This window comes from Rhineura floridana, chromosome 10 (assembly GCF_030035675.1).
Source record: "Rhineura floridana isolate rRhiFlo1 chromosome 10, rRhiFlo1.hap2, whole genome shotgun sequence".
In the NCBI taxonomy this organism is placed as follows: domain Eukaryota; kingdom Metazoa; phylum Chordata; class Lepidosauria; order Squamata; family Rhineuridae; genus Rhineura; species Rhineura floridana.
In genome coordinates, this window is record NC_084489.1 from 41,231,924 (window position 1) to 41,253,956 (window position 22,033).

The 22,033-nt window shown below is 42.2% G+C and overlaps 1 protein-coding gene across 2 annotated transcripts in view; it reads left to right on the forward strand.

Annotated features, from left to right (window-relative positions):
• RAPGEF5 (Rap guanine nucleotide exchange factor 5) overlaps positions 1–22,033 on the forward strand; it is a 201,837-nt gene that overhangs the window by 29,510 nt on the left and 150,294 nt on the right. For both annotated transcript variants that reach the window (XM_061586583.1, XM_061586584.1), the window contains exon 6: positions 4,150–4,216. In XM_061586583.1, the coding sequence (XP_061442567.1) occupies positions 4,150–4,216 (67 nt within the window). The remainder of the gene's footprint in view (positions 1–4,149; positions 4,217–22,033) is intronic.

A 22,033-nucleotide genomic window follows, 5' to 3' on the forward strand; every position in this document is an offset into this window, starting at 1 on the left:
TGCAGATGACTGGCTTTCAAATACATATTATATAATATATAACTGAGACTTGGGCAGGTAAGTTTGGTGGTCCAGTACTAACCCAGCTGTGTCTGCCTGAATATTCAGTGCAGCATCATTCCAGGTCAAAGGGATAAGGAAGGGGGAGTTACAATCATCCATAAAAATTCCATCTCTCTCACCAGGAGACCAATCTGCAGTGTGTCTGGGTTTGAGGGTTTGTTTGTGGTGCTAGGTCAGAGAGACAAAGGGAAGGTTGTTAGTGTACTGCCCACCCTGCTGCACTACAACATCCCTAACTGAGCTGGTGGAAGTAATCTCGGATGTGGTGTTGTAGAAGCCTTTCACAGTGGTGTTAGGTGATTTCAATATCCACATTGAGGCTGCCTCAAATGGGCCAGCTCAGGAGTTCATGGTCTCCATGACAACCATGGAGCTCTCTCAATACATCAGTGGCCCAACACATGTGGCTAGGCATAACCTCGACCTGGTCTTTGCCACGGAGCGGATTGGTAATACTCCGTTGATGTGAGGACACACTGTCAGTCTGTTGTCATGAATGGACTATTCCCTGGCAAGGTTGGGGCTGAAGGCTGAATGTAGGTATTCCACCCTGCAAGGTTGGAGGGCCCATTGAGATGGTCTGTCCTCAGAGACTTATGGGATCTGAAGGTTTACTGAATGCTCTGGGGGATTTTGCAGCCGACATGGCTGATGGTCCTGTTGAGGCTGTTGTCTCACTGTAGAATGGTGAAACATATAGAGCCGTCGACACAAGCGCTCTTGAGTGCCCTCGCCATCACTGTGGAGCACATAGGTCACCTTGGCACTCCAGTGATCGGCATGTGATGAAACAGGAGAGTTGGTGGCTGGAGCGCAGGTGATGTAAATCTTGGTCTGAACCCGACTGAACATGAGTGAGGTTGCACCATCATGTCTACTACGTGACAGTGGTGGTGGCAGCAAAGAAAGCATACTTCTCTGCCATCATTGTGTCCGCAAGCAGCCGTCCAGCAGAGCTTTGCTGAGTGGTGGATGGGCTTTTGTTATCTGTCCAAGAAAGCATTGACACCCTTGGAGGCCTTCTGTAACAATTTTGCAAGGCACTTTAGGGACACAGTTATTCAGAGTTAGACAAAGTTGGATGCCAGAGTTAGAGCAAGTCCAATGGAGGCATCCAGAGCACTGTCTGTTCCATTTGTACTGGATCAGTTTGGTTATTGTGGGCTGAGGATGTGGACAAGCTGCTTGAAGAAGTGTGGCTGACCCCCTGACTCCTTGGCCCTTGTCCACCTTGGTTTCTTAGAGCTATCCATAGGGGGTTGACTGGGTGGGTTCAGGGAGTGATTAATGCTTCACTGGAGGAGGGGGAGGTACCATCTGCCTTGAAGGAGGCAGTGGTACATCCCCTTCCTAAGAAGTGCTCCCTAGATCTAGAAGTGTTAACTATTGCCCAGTGGCAAATATCCCCTTTTGGGGAAAGTGATCTAGAATGTGGTTGGAGGTTCAGCTTCAAGCATGCTTGGAGGAAACTGGTTACTTGGATCCATTTTAGTCTGGTTTCACGGCACTGAAACTGCTTTGGTTGCCCTGGTTGATGACATCGGTTGGGAGAGAGACAGGGGGAGTGCAACCCTGCTTATTTTCCTCAGTCTCTCAGAGGCTTTTGATGCTGTTGACCATAGTATCCTTTTAGAGCATCTCAGGGAGGTGGGGGTTGGGGACACTGTGCTTCAGCTCATACCTCCAAGGCATCTTCCAAAAAGTAGCTATGGGAGGCTACTATTTGCCACCATGGGAGCTGTCCTGTGATGTTCTGTAGTGTTTCATCTTCTCCCCCATCCTATTTAACATCTATGTGAAGCTACTGGGAGCTATCATCAAGAGATTTGGAAGGAAGAGATGATGTCCAGCTCTATCTCTCCATTCCATCTGAATCAGTAGAGGTAGTTGAGGTGCTGGACTGATGCTTGGAGACGGTGATGGGCTGGATGTGTACCAATAACCTGAGGCTGAATCCTGAAAAGTCAGAGGTGTTATGTGTCCAGAGTTCTCATGTCCGGGTGGTGGAGAGATGGCCTGTTCTGGATGGAGTTACACTTCCCTGGAAGGAGCAGGTCCATAGCTTGGGGATACTCCTGGATCCAACATTATCACCGGAGGCTCAGGTGGCCTCAGTGCCTGGGAGTGCCTTTTTCCAGCTCCGGCTGGTTTGCCAGTTTCAGCCGCTTTTGGACAGAGATGACTTGGCTAAGGTACTCCATGCTGTTGTAACTTCCAGACTGGATTATTGCAATGTGCATTACAGGCTGCCCTTGAAGACAACTTGGAAACTTCAAGTGGTCCAAAATGCAGCAGCCAGATTACTGCCTGGGGTTGCTTTGAGATCCCATACAATTCTTGTTTTAAAACAACTGCATTGGTTGCCAGTTTGTTTCTGGGCCTAATTTTAGATGCTCACACTAGTGTTTAAAGCCCTAAAACATGTAGGTTCCAAATATCTGAAAGACCGCCTCCTTCCCAACAAACCCTCTTGGGTGTTGAGATCAGCAGAAGGGGCTCTTTTGGTAGTTCTACCATCCTCAGAAGCTCTGTGGGTGGTGGCCCAGGAGAGGTCATTCTCTGTGGTAACCCCTAAGTTAAGGAACTCTCTCCCCATCGAGGTGCATCTGGCAGTCTCACTGTAGATGATGTCTCCTTTGCCCTAGCCTTTGATACATGAGAAGTATATTTTTGGGACCCACCCTATTTTGTGATTTTGGTTGTTTTAATTGTTTTTAGCATTGTATTTTAAGGTTGTTGTAATCTGCCCTGGGACCTTTGAGTAAAGGGTGGGCAATAAATGTTAATGCTGCTGCTGCTGAATAATAATTATTATATAATATAACTAACTAGCCTCTTTTTCTACTTAATGCATTTTATCACAGAGGCTGTTGTCTATGAAAGCTCCTATCATAATTGTTCAGCTATATTGTATAAACCAAGCTGCTACTTTGTTTAATTGAAATCAGTCCAGAAGGATACACACAGTATCCGTAGGGAGCAACCTTGTCTTGTAGGATATAAGTCTTCCAGTGGGCTAGTCCTACATTATTTAATGATTTCATATAAGCTGATTATTTATGTTTGAGTTGTCTTGGGTTCACCAATATCACACCAATATCTTGGTGTGTTTACAAAAAAGAAAGGAGTAAACAATAAGTGGCAAAGGCATGAAGGTGAAGAAAGGAGAGTGCAACAAACAGTGGGACTAAAGAGGAAATCTCATAGAGGGCCTAGAGTCAAGTGGACAGGCAAGGACACTTTCAAAGTCTATGCATTAAGGAGGGATAGGGCTGATGAGTTCCCCTGCTAAAAGTATTCCTTTACACTTTTTGAGATACATAGATGGAAAAAGCCAGAGGCCTTCTTGAATTTAGATGCTGAAGTCAAGAGGGATTGAGGAACAGATGTGACTTCACAAACTAATTTGAATGAGCTGGTCAAATCCACAGTGAAAGAGAATGTCAGTGTGGAAAGCTGGGGATAGGCTGGGCCCCAGTTGTTCCAGTTAAGATCCACCTGTAGTTCATGAAAAGCTGGCACAATGAGGACAAATCCTGGTTCAGCTCAGACATTACTTTTTATTGATGTCAGATAACACAGTAGTGCCTTACACCCTTTCATTGCCCTTAAAAAGGAACAGTTTAATTCCTTTAGGTGCAATTCTTGAAATGTGGGCCTGCAATTTAGTCTCGGTAAATGTCACTTTTTTAAAAAAAATGTAACAGAAGCTGTAAGATTGTACCCTGTAAGATTGTACCCTGCAGCAGGTTTTCTTAATTTGGGCATGTCTGAATAAAATGAAACATTTGGATGAACAAAGATTGATGAAACACTTCAGCTGTATTTTGCCATGTCTTGGTCACAATATTCTAGTCCATGCACTTCCTTATTTGTTTATAAGCACATTTGTGAAGCTTCAGTCTAATCCAGCCTTCCCAAGGTGGTGTCCTCAAGATGTTGGACTCCTATCAGCTCCAGCCAACATTTCCAGTGGTTAGGGATGATGGGTGTTGTAGTCTACAACATCTGGAGGCTGCCAGGCAAATCAGAGCAATTCCTTTTGAACATTTTGTATGTCTTTTTAATTTCTCTTTATTTTAACAGGAGCAACAGAAAAATAGAAGACACAACTGAGACCAATGCTGAAATTCTTGCTCGCCTCACCTCTGTGGTAAGTCTTTCACCAGAGCTTTCTTGATCATATTGAAAAGTGATTTGTGATCAACTACAGACTTGAGGAACTGTAAAGCTCACATCACAATTGTAATAACCTTGCATATACCTAATGACAGTAAATTAACACTGTAATAAATGTATTACCCAAAGGGTTCTCAAAGTGGCTAACACAATTTTCAAAAAAGTCATCAATATAAAAATATAAACATTAAAGCAGAACATTAAAGCAGAAGCTGTTAAATATATAATCCCAGAGAATGAAGTGGGGGGGAACAATGTCATCCTGGAATTTGGGACTCTTTTATTGTTGAGTGGTTCACCACAAGGCTCCCAGATCAGGGTCTCCCATCTGATCCTGACAATGAATATGGCAATGCTACTTTTTACCTCAAGGCAAAATTGTCATGATGTTGATTTAATATTTAGGTTTTTTTAATTACTAGCCAAGGAACTAGGAGTCTAAGCCTCATACAAAATAAACAAAGGCCTGCCTTTATCAGTGTTGAAATGCATGCAAAAGATTATTTGCTAAGAAAAAGTGTAACAATAATTGGCACATAAAATATTGATGTGAATTTTAGCCACACAATGTATGCTTGTGTGATGTTTCTGCTGCCACGGCAAAGCCCTTCTTAGCACCAGTCGGGCACTTTTTATTGTATTGTTATCTGCTTGTTTCCTACAGGGATTCAGTACCTACAACTTTGCTTTTGGAAGGTACATTTTCTCAGAATCATAGTACAAGTTCCTTTTTCTTGATTCTGGCTAGAACTTGTTGGTAAAGGAAATGCATACTTGTTTGGAACAATGGGTGGGTGAGGCACTTCTTGAGCGATAATAGCTGTGTTGAATGGTGTCAAGTTGGTTGGATTGCAGGAAACAACTGCAAAGCACTTGCTTTTGGTCAGAAACATGTTTTAATTATTGTAAATTACATTTAGTCTTTTCACAAGGGAATTCCGTCCTAATGTGGCAAAAGCTTTATTTTAAACATATATATGTAATATGTATAAACATATATATGTAATATTGTATATGTGGGCTGCCTTTGAAAATGGTACAGAAAGTTAAGCTGGTGCAGAATACAGTTGCAAGTTGGCTAAAAGGGACTGAGTGTTACAAACATATTACTCTGATGTTTTGTTAACTGCAGTGGCTTCTGGTAAATTTGTGGGCTCCGTTAAAAGTATTAGTTTTGAGAAGTTGCCTTAAGGCAGAGATGGAGAACCTGAGGCCCTTCTGATGCTACAGTTAGGTACAACTTGCTAACTACAATTCTCATAATCCCTGATAATTGTTCACGCTGGCTGGGGCTGATGGAAGTTGTAGTCTGACAACATCTGGAGAACCACAGGTTTCCCACCTCTGCCTTACAGAGTACCTTCCTGGACTCTAAGATCTTCTTCAGAGGTTGTTTTCCATGTGCACCTCCAGAGTGAGGTGCAATGTGTGGTTATAGGGCCTGTTAAATGACAGCACTCTGACTCTGTAATGCTGTCCTAAGAACATTGGATACTTTGCAAAGACCATATTTTCTCAGACCTTTTAAACTTTACTGTTCAATTTTAGTTTTGGGGATGGAGTTGAGTATTTGTCTTTGGAGTTCCAAGGTGAGTTCCCTTTTAGAATTCTAAGCAGAGGAATGTTAGCAATGTGCTCAACTTCCACTCTGTGTAAGGAGGCTAGGCTGTTTGTAGAAAGTTGTGGAAGGTACTCTCTTTGGATGCAAAGTGCCTTTCCCCTTAGTTTGGGAACATAGGAAACTGCCTTATACTGAGTCAGGCCATTGGTCCTATCTAGCAGAGGTTCTCCAGGGTTTCAGGAAGGGGTGTCTCACAGACCTACATCGAGTGGTTGCTGGGAATTGAACCTGGGACTTCCTGTATGTAAGGCAGATGTTCTACCACTGAGCTACAAGACTTCCCCTTAACATTCCCATCATAAAAGTTCTCACTTGTGAGTTCTAAGTATGTGTGGCATGAGGAAATGTGCTCTGTCATCTGAATATGGTCTCCTTCTGTAGGATGATAGTATCCTGAGGCTGGGTGTCAAATTGGACCATATGCTATATTCTGTCATGGCTATGTGGGAGGTGACAGACGTGGGGTGTTTTCTTTAAAACATCCCACTGAATTGGGGTTAGTGTAAACTTGTGTTGTCAATAGGGCGTCACTGTGAATTGAGGGGGTAGAGGCATACATGTGCTCTTTCCCTATGCTGCCTGTAATTCTGTCCCATTTTAGTCATTCAACTGGAGTATCTGGGGAATTCTGCTGTGATGGCAGTTTGTCTCAAGTTCCAATGGCATTGCGAGACTTCCACCAAACCCGTAAGCCTCTCAGCTAGTGGATCTCACGTACAGGATTGTGTCCTAAATTAAGGTTAAAAAAATTAATACACTAGCAAAAATTAATCCATCAACAATTTAATATTAGACAATATAAGAAATATTTAAAAGGAGACACATAATAGATAAAAAAGATAAAGGTTTAATCATCATCATCATCATCACTGTTTATTTGTATGCTGCCTTTCCATAACAATTTATGCACAAGGCAGCTCACAACATGAACAGAAAAAAAGTTACACAACTCACCGTAAGAAATAAATTCAAATGGTCAATAAGTTAACAAAAGCATCATAAAAACATACAATAAATTGATACATCCTTATAATTCCTAATAAAATCCAGCAATAAAATACAGAGTTCTCGGTGGTGGCTCCCGAATTATGGAACACCCTTCCTGATGAGGTTCGCCTGGCGCCTACATTACTATCCTTTCGGCGCCAGGTGAAAACCTTCCTCTTTGTCCAGGCATTTTAATATTTTAAATATTATAATATTTAATATTTTTATATCTGTTAATAGTTTGTATTTGTATCTAATGTTTTAACAGACAGTCATACGACACACCTTCTATAATTGGATGATTAGTTGGTTTTTTAGCTGCTTTTAAATTGTTTGTGTTTTATTTTTATGTACACTGCCCAGAGAGCTTGCTATGGGCGGTATAAAAGTTCAATCAAATAAATAAATAAATAAATAAAATAAATAAGCATAATCCTAATAACAGCAAAACAAAAAACCGACCATCAGAAATTAAACTTTTACCCAAACAGAAGCCCCTAAACAACACCCCACAGTCAAGGTGGTCTCTGACATCTTCAGGTAGTGATACCTTTTACAGCTGCAGTCAGTCAAGGCCCCACCCTTCCAGGCCAGGTGGAAAGAGGCCAGCGACCAGGGAGAGGGTCTTACACCCAAGATGCACATCTCCCAGAGGATGTTGGGTGTAGGGTGGCATAGGAATTCAGGAAAAAATTAAAAATTCCTGAAAGCAGTCACAATGAAGCTGCTTACTTTGCACATTGCTTTCAGAAATTATTTGAAGATACCCCATTCTTTCATTGGCCTCTTCAAGGGAATTTCCCCTTATTTAGAACAAAGATAGCATATAATCCTGTTAATGGTCGCTAGACATCATAGCAAGCTGTCTTTAAATATGGCATCACTCTTGATAAGCATGTTTAATGCTCATATGGTTAACATTTGCTCATGGTAGCCTTCTGTTGCTATAAATAATATGATACACAATTTTAACCTGTTCTACTAGATGTTAGGTTTTTGCTGGTATGCACAAGTAAAGGCACATCACTGATGATGTGTATTTGAGGTATTGAGACATTGAAAGATGGGCTACTTATCAACCTTAGTTTAAAAAGTGACTTTTTGAAAAGGTACATTTGTTGCAAGCCCATGTCATGATAACTGACAACCTAATGGAAGTTATTATTGAAATAAGCACTAGTATCTGAAATAGGGCATTGTTTAAACAGTATATTTTTTTTTTCTTACCAAACATACATGTCATGGCATTTGTTGAGGAAAGATAATCCTGTGAGAACATTTACTTTATATGTAGATTCACATCTGCAATGAGACATCAATATTCCAATTCTGTTAATAAGATAATTGCCTGAAGCTTGTAAGGAAAAAAGAAGTTGCAAATTTGTGCACTGGGTGAATAAATGGAAACCACAATTTTTTACTTATTGAAAATGAGCAAATAGAACTGAAAACACAATAGGGTTTGCAAGTTTGTTTAAATAAACAGAGCAGGCAAAAATAGACATTTGAAGTACACATCTTATGTTCCAAAACTAGATAAGTCTTTATATATTTAGATGACAAGCTCAAAGCAACAGAGCTGGTGCATTTTTATTGAACTTAATCATGCAAACTACTTGAAATAGACTTTTGAATTTTCATTAGGCCCTAGTTCTGAGAGCAGGTATGAGATTTTATTTAGTTTAATTTATTCTTAAATTTATATCCTGCCCTTTCTCCCAGAAGGAGCCCAGAGCGGCAAACGAGCAATAAAATGCTAAAAACATGAATAAAACATCTTAAAAGCAAAGCATTTTAAATTAAAAATATATATAAAAAAATCTTTAAAAACAGTTCCAACAAAGATGCAGACTGGAATAAGGTCTCTACTTAAAAGGCTTGTTGAAAGTCTTCAACAGGTGCTGAAAAGACAGAGACAGCATCTTTCTTATGTTTAAGGAGAGTGAATTCTAAAGTGTAGGTACCACAACACTAAAGCCCTATTTCCTGTGTTATGCAGAATGGACCTCCTGATGAGATGGTGTGTGCAGGAGGCCCTCACCTGCAGAGTGTAGTGATTGACTGGGTATATAAGGGGTAAGATGATATTTCAGGTAACCTGATCCCAAGCTGCATAGGGCGTTGTACACCAAAAACTAGAACCTTGTGATAAACTGCAACCATGTAGCATTGAATGCATCATGTTTTGTAAGACTTTGTTTCTGCGTTCTGCGGTTCCATTCTGATGAGGAGACCAACTGGCCGTAAGAGAGTGTTTAATTCCTCTTTCCTTAAGGAACCGCTGTAAAGAGCTGGAGAGAAATTCCCCACCCCTATCTGAATGTAGCTGTGCCACCTTAACTCTATGCTTAGCTTCCACCCATTTAATGAAATGACGTAGGTTGTTCTCTGCTTCGGCTTTTGTTTTCAAAAGATAGACAAAACTATATCTCGTATAATGATCCACTATAACAAAATAAAATCTTGCCCCTCCTTTAGATTGTGGAAATGGGCCTGCCAGATCCATACTGAGTAGTTCAAATGCTCTGCTTGCCTTACAGTCACTGCTTTTAATTTTAGGAGCAGCCTCGGCTTTCATTTCTTTACACACTGAGCATTCTTGAAACAGTTTGCATGTTTTGTAACATATGTCTGCACTGTGTTTGGGCATCATTTGCAGTGTAGAATAGCTTGCATGGCCTAATTTTCTATGGTAATCATGTATACACCCTTCATGAATGGGTTTATTCAATACTGCCTTGACTTTGGCTTTAGGGTTCATGTCTATTACATATAGTGCATTCCTTAAACTTCCTGTAGCTTGCACTACCCCTTTTCTACTTATTGTACATATACCTTTAGCAAACATAACATCATAATTCATTTTGTTCAATGCGGACACGCACATAATGTTTGTTTCCATTTGAGGAACAAATAGTACATTGGTCAAAGTAGTTTGTAAACATTCTACAAATACAATTCCCCTCCCCTGTACCTGTCTTTTCGTTCCATCAGCCAAATATACATTCTCACAAGCAGAAGTTAACACTTTAAACTGTTCTTTAGTGTTACATATAAACGTTGTTGCTCCCGAGTCGACCACCCAAACGGAGTTGTTTTTCTTTATCTCTTCACACTTGTTGTTTGTTACGACCCGTATACGTACAGTCTTTTTCTTTCTCTGCTTTTCTTTGTACTTTGCAGTCTTTACGAAGATGAGTTGTAGATCCACATCTGTAACATTTTCTTACTGCGTAGGCTTTAGCGTTGTCTTTAGTCTTTGACGGACAGGCGACGGCTTGCTGCTGCGTACTGCTTTCACTTCGTCTTTCTGCCTCTTGAAGCAATTTACAGGAAACATACTGCATGGTTAATTCTTCGTCTCTCATAGTTTCCAACGCTGAAATCATGGCGTCATATGAATTGTCCAGTGAAGAAAGTAAAAAATAAACTTGTAAGTGTTCAGAATATATAACGTCTCTATCCTGTAGCTGCGCAAAGAGACTACGTATTGTCTGTATGTGAGCATGCTGTTGGCTATTAAACCGAGAAAGCAGAGGTTAAATTTCCACAAGTGAGCTACGTGACTTAGCAGCGAAAGTTGGCAGAGCTCGAGCCATCTTCAAGGACACGTTGCTAAGAAACCTAGGCTCAGGCAGCTGGCCTTATCTATATAGAGGGCCAGCAGACACACTTATGAGTGTGGGGGTCGAGGAGTTTGTACAGAGAGAGCTTGTGATATATTGTCAGTAAAGTGACTCTTAAAACTTATTGCTTGTCCGGCTCATTGCTTCAACTGGCATCTAGCCTGTCACTATACTGTTCTGCATCCTGGGCATCTGCTTGCGCCAGATACAACATCCAACAAGTGGTAGCAGAGGATGGTTACCTGGTGCTGAGGATTGCAGAAAAGCGGCAGAGAAAAGCCAGAACTGCAGACCAGCGAGTAAAACAGCAGAGAGACGGAGAAACCGAATGCTGAGCTGAAAGCTGTGAGAGAGCCGTGGGAATAACTGACTGAAGGACAGAGGTGAGAAGCTCTAATTACAAAGGCGGTGAACTGTGAAAAGTGAAAATATGTCTGTTACGTTATCGGCCGGGATTCCCTTGGAAAGGCTGACAGGGAAAAATTATGGCACTTGGAAACAGAGAATGCAGGCTTTTCTAGTGAAAGAAGACCTGTGGAAAGCTATCGCAGAAGACCCACCCGCCGTAGTGCCAATTCCAGCAGATTGGAGAAGGCTGGATGAGAGGGCAAAGGCGTTAATTGTTCTTGCTATTGATGATTCTTAATTATTGCACGTGCGTGATGCAACAACGGCAAAAGAAACCTGGGAAACTTTAAGAAATATTCATGTGAGAAAGACTGCCAGTTCTAAAATATATCTTGCCAGAAGATTGTATCAGATGCGCTTATCTGGAGATACAACCATGTCAGAGCATTTGTTGGAAATAAACAGACTGTTTACTGAGTTGTCAGAACGTGAAATTGAACATTCTCAAACGCAAAAAGTGTATATCACATTAGCTTCACTAGATTCAAGTTATGATAGTCTGGTGAGCTCTTTGGAAGCAATGGACGATGCAAATCTCAATATGGATTATATAGAAGGCAAACTTTTACAAGAATTCCAAAGGAGGCAGGAGATGGCAAAGCAGGGAAAGACTGAGTCTAAACACTACGTGGAAAAACAGAACAACAAAGCTGCACAAGAGAGACTGTATGGACAAAAGGCATGTTATTTTTGTGGTTCCAGGCAACATCTACAAAGGAATTGTGAAGCAAGAAGAAGAGAAAGAGGAAGAAAACCATGTGTACAGGTGATCTATGCTAGTAAGAATAAGCAATGTATTAACAATGAGCAGGGAAATAACTGTAAAGATTTATGGGCAATTGACAGTGGGGCAACAAATAGTATAATCAAAGATAAATCTATGTTTCATACATTTTGTGACGTAGAGGATAATGTAATAATGGCTGATGGATCTAAGAAACAGATCAAAAGTAGGGGTACAGTGAAATTAGCAGGTTTCAATACCATTATGACAGATGTGCTGTTTGTTCCTGATATCAAATGTAACATTATGGCTGTGTCGAAACTCAATGAAATGGGGTTCACAGTAATGTTCAAAAGGGGTTCAGTGCATGTAATGAGAGGAGAAAAAATATTCATGAAAGGGATAGTAAAGAAGTCACTGTTCTATATGCAGCTGAGAGTCCTCAGTAAAGACATAGACAGGACACATAGAGGTTCAATAGGGATTAACCTGACGCAGTCAGTGAAAGCACAGACGCCAGTGATTGACGCTGATGTTGTGGCTTATAAAACAGAGCAGGAAAAAGAACCCTCAAGCCTCGGGGATATAAAACAATTACCCATAGCCAAACAGAATGAATGGCATGCAGCGATGAAAGAAGAGCTGGAAGCAATGCGAAATAATGGCACATGGACGCTAGTACCTCTGCCCCCAGGGAAGAAAGCTATAGGGTGTAAGTGGATATTTAAACGTAAGCGGTCGAGTACTGGACAGATACAAAGGTATAGGGCACGCCTAGTAGCTAAGGGCTTTACACAGCAATTCGGGACGGACTATGATGCAGTTTTCGCTCCCGTGGTGAAACATGAGTCAATCAGGGTTTTGCTAAAAATAGCTGCCATAGAAAACATGCATGTAAGCCACTATGACATTGGCACGGCGTTTTTACATGGGGAGTTGAAAGAAGAAATCTATATGGAACAGCCTCCCGGATGTGAAACACAGCCAGGTCTAGTTTGCAAGTTACAGAAATCCCTGTATGGTCTGCGCCAGAGTGCGCGCTGTTGGAACGAAAAACTAGATGATGTTCTGCAGTCAATGAATTTCAAGCGTTGTGTGGCAGACCCCTGTGTGTATGTGAAAGAAAGAAAGGGGGGGCTCACATACTGCCTAGTTTATGTGGATGACATCCTGTACTTGTCCCATGAGGAGGAAGACGAAAGAGAGTTCCATAATAGTCTGAAACAACATGTGGTAACGAAAAGTTTGGGACCTGTAAGTCATTATTTAGGTACAGAGGTCATACGGGGTTCAGACGGGAGTTTCGTGTTAAAACAGGAAGGAAAGATAACACAAAGCAGATTGTGGGATGTCTGAATGTAAGGCAGTAGGGACTCCCATGACGACATCATTTCAACAAGAAAACACAGAGACAGCTTGTGAAAACACTGCTAGGTACAGACACATCATAGGACAGTTGCAATATCTTGTTAAGGTAACAAGACCTGACATTTGTAATGCTGTTAGCATCTTAAGTCGAAAAGTAAAACAGCCTACTGAGACAGATTGGCAAGGAATAAAACGAGTCCTGAGGTATTTGCAAGGTACTAGCAGTAAAGGTCTAGTGTTGTCCAACAGTAAACACGGGAGTATGTGCTGCTATGTAGATGCGGATCATGCTGGCGATCCCAGTAGCCGCAAGTCTACTACTGGTGTTGTCATTCTATTATATGATTCAGTGATTGATTGGTGCAGCAAGCGGCAAACTATAGTGGCAACATCAAGTTCAGAAGCTGAATATATAGCGTTGTCTCTGGTTTGTAACGAACTTACCTGGTTCGACCATCTACTGTTTGAAATTGGAAAAGGCATAGACAAACCAATCAAAATATATGAGGACAATCAGACCTGCATTAAGCTAGCTCAGTCAGAAGCACACACCAAGAGAACCAAGCATATCAGCATCAAATATCACCATGTCAGAGAAATGATTAAACAAGGGTTTGTGGAATTAACTTATTGTAACACTGCTGATATGCTGGCTGACGTTATGACAAAACCACTAAGTGAAGACAAGTTCTCAAAACTGATAACTCAAGTAGGTATGACTGGAAAAAGTGGGATGATGGAAATCATGAAGAGTAATGAAATGTAATGAAAATGATGCTGAGATTGCAATGGAGTAACTGTATTACAAATGAAAGTGATGTAAACTGGAATAAAAGGAAATGTATCAGAAGAATAAAACCAAATGATGTAAATGTACTGACATGTAAAATGTAACACATGTAAATGGAAGAGAAAATGTAACTGGCTGAATGTGGAAATTTAAGGTGGGGGATTGTTGGCTATTAAACCGAGAAAGCAGAGGTTAAATTTCCACAAGTGAGCTACGTGACTTAGCAGCGAAAGTTGGCAGAGCTCGAGCCATCTTCAAGGACACGTTGCTAAGCAACCTAGGCTCGGGCAGCTGGCCTTATCTATATAGAGGGCCAGCAGACACTTGTGAGTGTGGGGGTCGAGGAGTTTGTACAGAGATAGCTTGTGATATATTGTCAGTAAAGTGACTCTTAAAACTTATTGCTTGTCCGGCTCATTGCTTCAACTGGCATCTAGCCTGTCACTATACTGTTCTGCATCCTGGGCATCTGCTTGCGCCAGATACAACATCCAACACATGCATACTCACACCTTCTTTTAGACGTGTCTGGAACAGCTTCCTTGAGAGTAGCACTTTACTTCCAGCAGTGGTTTGAATATGTACATGTTGCAGTGCTTCCCAAACTTCCTTGGCTGTTTCCATATTCCTTACGTTTATCAGCTGCGAATCTTGCACACCAAGTATTATCGTGGCTCTTGCCCTCTGGTCTTGGCGATGCCATTCCTCTGTGGGGTTATCTGGCGTTTCATCCTCAATGACATGCCATAAATCCGCACGGATCAGCAGCATCTGCATCTTAACTTTCCAACAAATGTAGTTAGGGTCACTGAGATGCTCTAGGGGCATTCCAGATGCAAATGACATTGCCATCCTAGCCTCCCTTTCTTCAGGAGTTGTGGTGCTTGCCTTTTCTTGCAGCTTACCGGTACTGGCTGCACTTTCGGCTTCAAATAGTTCTGTTCCCTGTGCTTTCAAGCTTGGAATCTGGGTTTTCACGCTTAGAATCTGGGTTTTCACGCTTAGAATCTGGGCCCATAACCCTATGTTAGCAGCATTTGAAACCCAGTAACCCAGTTTAATGAAGTAAGACGCCAGATAGACTGCCACAGCTTTGCTAGGAAGAAGCTTTACTTGCAGCATACAAATAAAGTTCTCAGGAAACATAGGAATACAAATATACACAATAGCACCTCTCTCAGATAACTCCTTTGCTCCCCCACACCACGCTGCAGCCTCCCTCCTTCTTTTATGGGCCTCTCGTAAACGAGCTGAATTCCTGCAGCTGTGTAGCATTTGCAATCAGAGCCTGGATAGTTTGCTCTGTTAACCATTTCATCCCCTGCAATACCTGCCATCCTTGGGGATCACAATAAATGCAAGTCATCCTGACTGTAACACAGTTCTGGCAGGGTCTGGACTGGGGTGGCAATGTTTGACAGATGAGGGAGAGGAAGTAGAGAGGATGAGTGAGCCGGAGCCAACTGGGAGGGAGGATGAGGACCCAGCCTCCTTGACTCAGGATGTTAGGGTTGGGACATTTGTCCCTGCCTTGTCCCCAGAACAGGACGTGTCTCTGGGTACTGGGGAAGCCATTAACTCAATGGGAGGGGTGGCGGAGGGTGGGGCAGGCCACTGTTCTGCCACCAAGGGCTCCACACCACCTCTATCAGCACTAGCAGTTACAGTCCTCTCACAGAAGCGCCCACCTCCAAGCACAGTCTTCCTGTGCAGGATGAGAGTCTTGCATATGAGTACGCTCTTTTAAAGCTAGGGAGGAAGGATGTGGAGACTTGCCAGGACATCTTCATTGCTACCATCCAATCTTGTACTCCAGACTCTGCTCTTAGACTCTTGTATTTATTGCAACCCAGTAATCTGAACCTACTGCTGAACCTGTGTCAAGCTTTCCTGAACACTTCTCAAAGGAAAGCCTTGTTGTGATGTTTTGGGACAGGAGCCAGGGCAGTATGTCCCAACAAGTCTGCATGCTTTTCCCACCTAGCTTTAAAATGTTTTAATGTAAGTTGCTTTGTGTTCCTGCCCGAAGTTGAAAGACTCAGACTCAAACTCAACAATGCCGTTTTCTCTTTTTATTAAAGTAATAGACAGTTGCAATGCAGAACACCTCATGAAACTAACTATTGTTCCTGGGAACTCAGCATCTCTTTAGCACTAGCTAAGCATGGCTTTGCGACTCCAAGACATTGACTCAGCAATTGTCCCCACCCCCAGTCTGCTTAAGTCAGTTGGGAACGCGCACACAAATGAAGGCTCCTCCCTAGCTGATCTGTTGAACTTCCCACCTCAAGCATCTTCGAGTGCAGGGCAAAGGTGGAGCCTTGGCCAGTCTGTCTTCTTCCTCCTCCAACAGAGGGGGGACTGCTAACAGTCAGTTCAGGCATGGGAAGTGTAGGTTTGCCCGTCTGGGAAGCATCTGATGAGTTAGGTTGAGCTCCCATAGGGGGGCCTGGAGTTGCTGTGGCTGTGGTGTCAAAGACAGGGGTCGGGGCACCCTCTAAGTCCATTCTGCTGCTTGACCCCTCCCCAGGTGATTCGTCCCAGTCCATATTCTCTTCCTCTGACTTGTCCCCGGTCATTTACCTCTGCCTGGCAGGGCTCATGACACTTTGGGTCACTTCTGTGAGGATGATTATAATAATAATAATAGAGCTAGGTGTGGCAAGCTCATTTGTATGATTCTCACCCCACACATGAAGATTGTGCTTTGGATGTGGGCGCTTCTGTGAGAAAGCTGCAACTGCTGGTGCTGATGGAGGCAGCAGCAAGCCGTTAGCAACAGAACAGTGGCTGCTCCCCTGGGCTCCTCCTAAACATAAGAACATAAGAACATAAGAAGAGCCTGCTGGATCAGGCCAGTGGCCCATCTAGTCCAGCATCCTGTTCTCACAGTGGCCAACCAGGTGCCTGGGGGAAGCCCGCAAGCAGGACCCGAGTGCAAGAACACTCTCCCCTCCTGAGGCTTCCGGCAACTGGTTTTCAGAAGCATGCTGCCTCTGACTAGGGTGGCACAGCACAGCCATCACGGCTAGTAGCCATTGATAGCCCTGTCCTCCATGAATTTGTCTAATCTTCTTTTAAAGCCGTCCAAGCTGGTGGCCATTACTGCATCTTGTGGGAGCAAATTCCATAGTTTAACTATGCGCTGAGTAACGAAGTACTTCCTTTTGTCTGTCCTGAATCTTCCAACATTCAGCTTCTTTGAATGTCCACGAGTTCTAGTATTATGAGAGAGGGAGAAGAACTTTTCTCTATCCACTTTCTCAATGCCATGCATAATTTTATACACTTCTATCATGTCTCCTCTGACCCGCCTTTTCTCCAAACTAAAAAGCCCCAAATGCTGCAACCTTTCCTCGTAAGGGAGTCGCTCCATCCCCTTGATCATTCTGGTTGCCCTCTTCTGAACCTTTTCCAACTCTAGAATATCCTTTTTGAGATGAGGCGACCAGAACTGTACACAGTATTCCAAATGCGGCCGCACCATAGATTTATACAACGGCATTATGATATCAGCTGTTTTATTTTCAATACCTTTACTAATTATCGCTAGCATGGAATTTGCCTTTTTCACAGCTGCCGCACACTGGGTCGACATTTTCATCGTGCTGTCCACTACAACCCCGAGGTCTCTCTCCTGGTCGGTCACCGCCAGTTCAGACCCCATGAGCGTATATGTGAAATTAAGATTTTTTGCTCCAATATGCATAATTTTACACTTGTTTATATTGAATTGCATTTGCCATTTTTCCGCCCATTCACTCAGTTTGGAGAGGTCTTTTTGGAGCTCTTCTCAATCCCTTTTTGTTTTAACAACCCTGAACAATTTAGTGTCGTCAGCAAACTTGGCCACTTCACTGCTCACTCCTAATTCTAGGTCATTAATGAACAAGTTGAAAAGTACAGGTCCCAATACCGATCCTTGAGGGACTCCACTTTCTACAGCCCTCCATTGGGAGAACTGTCCGTTTATTCCTACTCTCTGCTTTCTGCTTCTTAACCAATTCCTTATCCACAAGAGGACCTCTCCTCTTATTCCATGACTGCTAAGCTTCCTCAGAAGTCTTTGGTGAGGTACCTTGTCAAACGCTTTTTGAAAGTCTAAATACACTATGTCCACTGGATCACCTCTATCTATATGCTTGTTGACACTCTCAAAGAATTCTAATAGGTTACTGAGACAGGACTTTCCCTTGCAGAAGCCATGCTGGCTCTGCTTCAGCAAGGCTTGTTCTTCTATGTGCTTGGTTAATCTAGCTTTAATAATACTTTCTACCAGTTTCCCAGGGACAGAAGTTAAGCTAACTGGCCTGTAATTTCCGGGATCCCCTCTGGATCCCTTTTTGAAGATTGGTGTTACATTTGCCACTTTCCAGTCCTCAGGCACGGAAGAGGACCCGAGGGACAAGTTACATATTTTAGTTAGCAGATCAGCAATTTCACCTTTGAGTTCTTTGAGAACTCTCAGGTGGATGCCATCCGGGCCCGGTGATTTGTCAGTTTTTATATTGTCCATTAAGCTTAGAACTTCCTCTCTCGTTACCACTATTTGTCTTAGTTCCTCAGAATCCCTTCCTGCAAATGTTAGTTCAGGTTCAGGGATCTGCCCTATATCTTCCACTGTGAAGACAGATGCAAAGAATTCATTTAGCTTCTCTGCAATCTCCTTATCGTTCTTTAGTACACCTTTGACTCCCTTATCATCCAAGGGTCCAATCGTCTCCCTAGATGGTCTCCTGCTTTGAATGTATTTATAGAATTTTTTGTTGTTGGTTTTTATGTTCTTAGCAATGTGCTCCTCAAATTCTTTTTTAGCATTCCTTATTGTCTTCTTGCATTTCTTTTGCCAGAGTTTATGTTCTTTTTTATTTTCTTCATTTGGACAAGACTTCCATTTTCTGAAGGAAGACTTTTTGCCTCTAAGAGCTTCCTTGACTTTGCTTGTTAACCATGCTGGCATCTTCTTGGCCCTGGCGGTACCTTTTCTGATCTGCGGTATGCACTCCAGTTGAGTTTCTAATATAGTGTTTTTAAACAACTTCCAAGCATTTTCGAGTGATGTGACCCTCTGGACTTTGTTTTTCAGCTTTCTTTTTACCAATCCCCTCATTTTTGTGAAGTTTCCTCTTTTGAAGTCAAATGTGACCGTGTTGGATTTTCTTGGCAATTGGCCAGTTACATGTATGTTTAATTTAATAGCACGGTGGTCACTGCTCCCAATCGGTTCAACAACACTTACATCTCGCACCAGGTCCCGGTCCCCACTGAGGATTAAGTCCAGGGTTGCCGTCCCTCTGGTCGGTTCCATGACCAACTGATCTAGGGAATAGTCATTTAGAATATCTAGAAACTTTGCTTCTTTGTCATGACTGGAACACATATGCAGCCAGTCTATGTCCGGGTAGTTGAAGTCACCCATTACTACCACCTTTCCTAGTTTGGATGCTTCCTCAATTTCATATCTCATCTCAAGGTCTCCCTGAGCATTTTGATCAGGGGGACGATAGATCGTTCCCAGTATTAAGTCCCTCCTGGGGCACGGTATCACCACCCACAACGATTCTGTGGAGGAGTCTGCCTTTTTTGGGGTTTCGAGCTTGCTGGATTCAATGCCTTCTTTCACGTATAGAGCGACTCCACCACCAATACGTCCTTCCCTGTCCTTCCAATATAGTTTATATCCAGGGATAACCGTATCCCACTGGTTTTCTCCATTCCACCAGGTCTCGGTTATGCTCACTATATCAATGCTCTTCTCTAAGACCAAGCACTCCAGTTCTCCCATCTTGGTTCGGAGGCTCCTAGCATTAGCGTACAGGCACTTGTAAGCAGTGTCTCTCTTCAAGTGTCTTTGGCACTTGTGGTTAGGCCTGTGGTAATTTTGCTCTTCTGAATTTATATCCTGTGCCCCTGCTCTCACAATGCCTACTTCTAGGCCTACCCCTTTTAAAATTTCATCATTTCTTTGGTTTTTATCCCAGGGGGGAGGTTTATTCCGAACCGGACCTTTCTCAGCTCCTGTCGGGTTTCCCCCCTCAGTCAGTTTAAAAGCTGCTCTGCTACCTTTTTAATTTTAAGTGCCAGCAGTCTGGTTCCATTCTGGTTCAAGTGGAGCTTCTTCCTGCTTTACTGCCCCTCCAGTTGAGTCAATGGTTTCCCTGATACCCAGTGATACATCCTCTTTTGGACAAGATGGGGACAAAAGCCTGAGGCTCCATTGCCCCATCCCTAGCATCCTGAGTCAAGGGGGCTGGGTCCACATCATAACTGAGCACAATAACTGTGAACAGATTAACTAATTGTATGCTGCTATTACTAGTATTACTATTACTATTACTATTACTACTACTATTACTAATAACAATAATTTCAACACATTCCGTGTTTGGTGTGGGTAGTAATTGATCATGTACCTAATGCTTGTGTTATGGTAGATAAGTAACATCTATGTTATAAATATTGGACGGTATTCAATGAAGTACTTCCGCTAGCATCAGGATTTTTGCTTGTACTACAGAACGCCTTCTTCTTTTCTCCCCGTGCCCCCTGAGCGCTCCCCAAATCTGCTTCAGACAGTTGAGAGAACTCCTGTCAAGCCCCAGCTCTCTCAGGAGGATCAAGGAGGGGGGCTGGATGAGCGTCAGTGCTGGCTGCTAGTGCAAGGGAAAGGATCAGAGGGTGTGTTTGACACTGTGCCAGTTGAGACTTTCAAGGACGAGGTGAGAGAGGGTGTGTTTGACACTGTGCCAGTTCCCACGGACAGTTCTCCCGCTGAAGAAGACCACACTCAGCTTCCAGATGTCCCCATAGAGCCGTTGGGGGATGTCTTGACGCGTGTGCCAACTCCACCCCCGTCGAGCTCCCCCCTTGGCACGTCAAGTGCTTCCCAACTTCCTGAAGCCGAGTCGGCACCTATCAAGGCTGTGTTGTCGGGTGAGCCAGTGGAGGCATGCCCCCTTTCACCCCGCTCCAGGCGCCGGGAGAAGCGCTTCGGTCAGAGGGAGGTGCTTCAGAGGAGTCAGAGATTACGGGCGAAGACCTTTCCTTTTTTTTTTTTTTAACAATAATTTTTATTCAAATTTTCATAAAACATAGAAAACAAAATCATAAAACATTCAAAGACAAAAAAACAAAACAAAACAAAAATGATTAAACAAAAATAAAAATAAAATGTTGACTTCCCATTTGTCACATATCAAATCAGTTATAGGTCTACAATATATAACAATCCTGTCTCTTAAATCATATTATAAAATCACTTTCCTCCAGTAGTTATCTTAATTAATCATCAAATCTCATAAACATTACTTTATTCTTTCCGCAAAAAGTCAAAGAGAGGTTTCAATTCTTTAAGAAATATATCTATCAATTTTTCTCCAAATAAACATGTCAATTAATCCATCTCATTAATAATTATAATAATCTTATTGTCATAACCATAGTCCAAATAAACATTTCGATTAATCCATCTCATCAGAATCTGTTAGGTCCAATAATTTCAATAGCCATTATTCCATTATCCCTATTAGTTCCATCTTCCATCTTCAATAGTCCTGTTAAGTCCAGTAATTTCAGTGTCCAATCTTCCATTATCAGTATTCCATAATAATCTTGCTGTTGTAGCCATAGTCATATAATAAGAGTCTGATGGGAATTTCCTCTATCCCAAATATTTTCTTGCCATCCATTCTGAATAAGTTGCTGAAATACTGTTGTAAAGTCATATCTGTGTTCTTCTTTTTTACAAAATGCACTGGCTCATCTCTTAAGAGTTTTTCCATTGTCACATGGCTGCAGTTAATTCCATAGATTTTCTCTATATCAAGCTCCATCACATCATTCCAGTCCAGAAGATTATCCAAGCCATTGATAACTTTATCTCTAATATCTTCATTAATTTCTTCAGAGATAACGTTAAATTCCAAACAGTAGATTTTATTTCTAAAATCCATAAACTCCAGATCTTTTTCCAATTCCACATTTGTTCCAATCTCCAGGGCTTGTATCTTCCCTTTATTTTTTCTTTTCTCATCTCTGATCTCATTCTCCTCTCTCACAGGATCCCCTATTTCTTTAAACTCCTGCGTCATTTTGCTCAGTTCAATTTTCAGCTCCTTACTACCCTGTCGCAGGGTTTGTTTCGTTATCTCAATCTCATCCATTATTTTCTGAAACATAGTTACTTCCAGATTCTCAGCCACTTTCTTGATTGCCATTTTTAAAACCACGAAAACAAAGCAAAACAAAAATAAAGAAAAACCACTTCT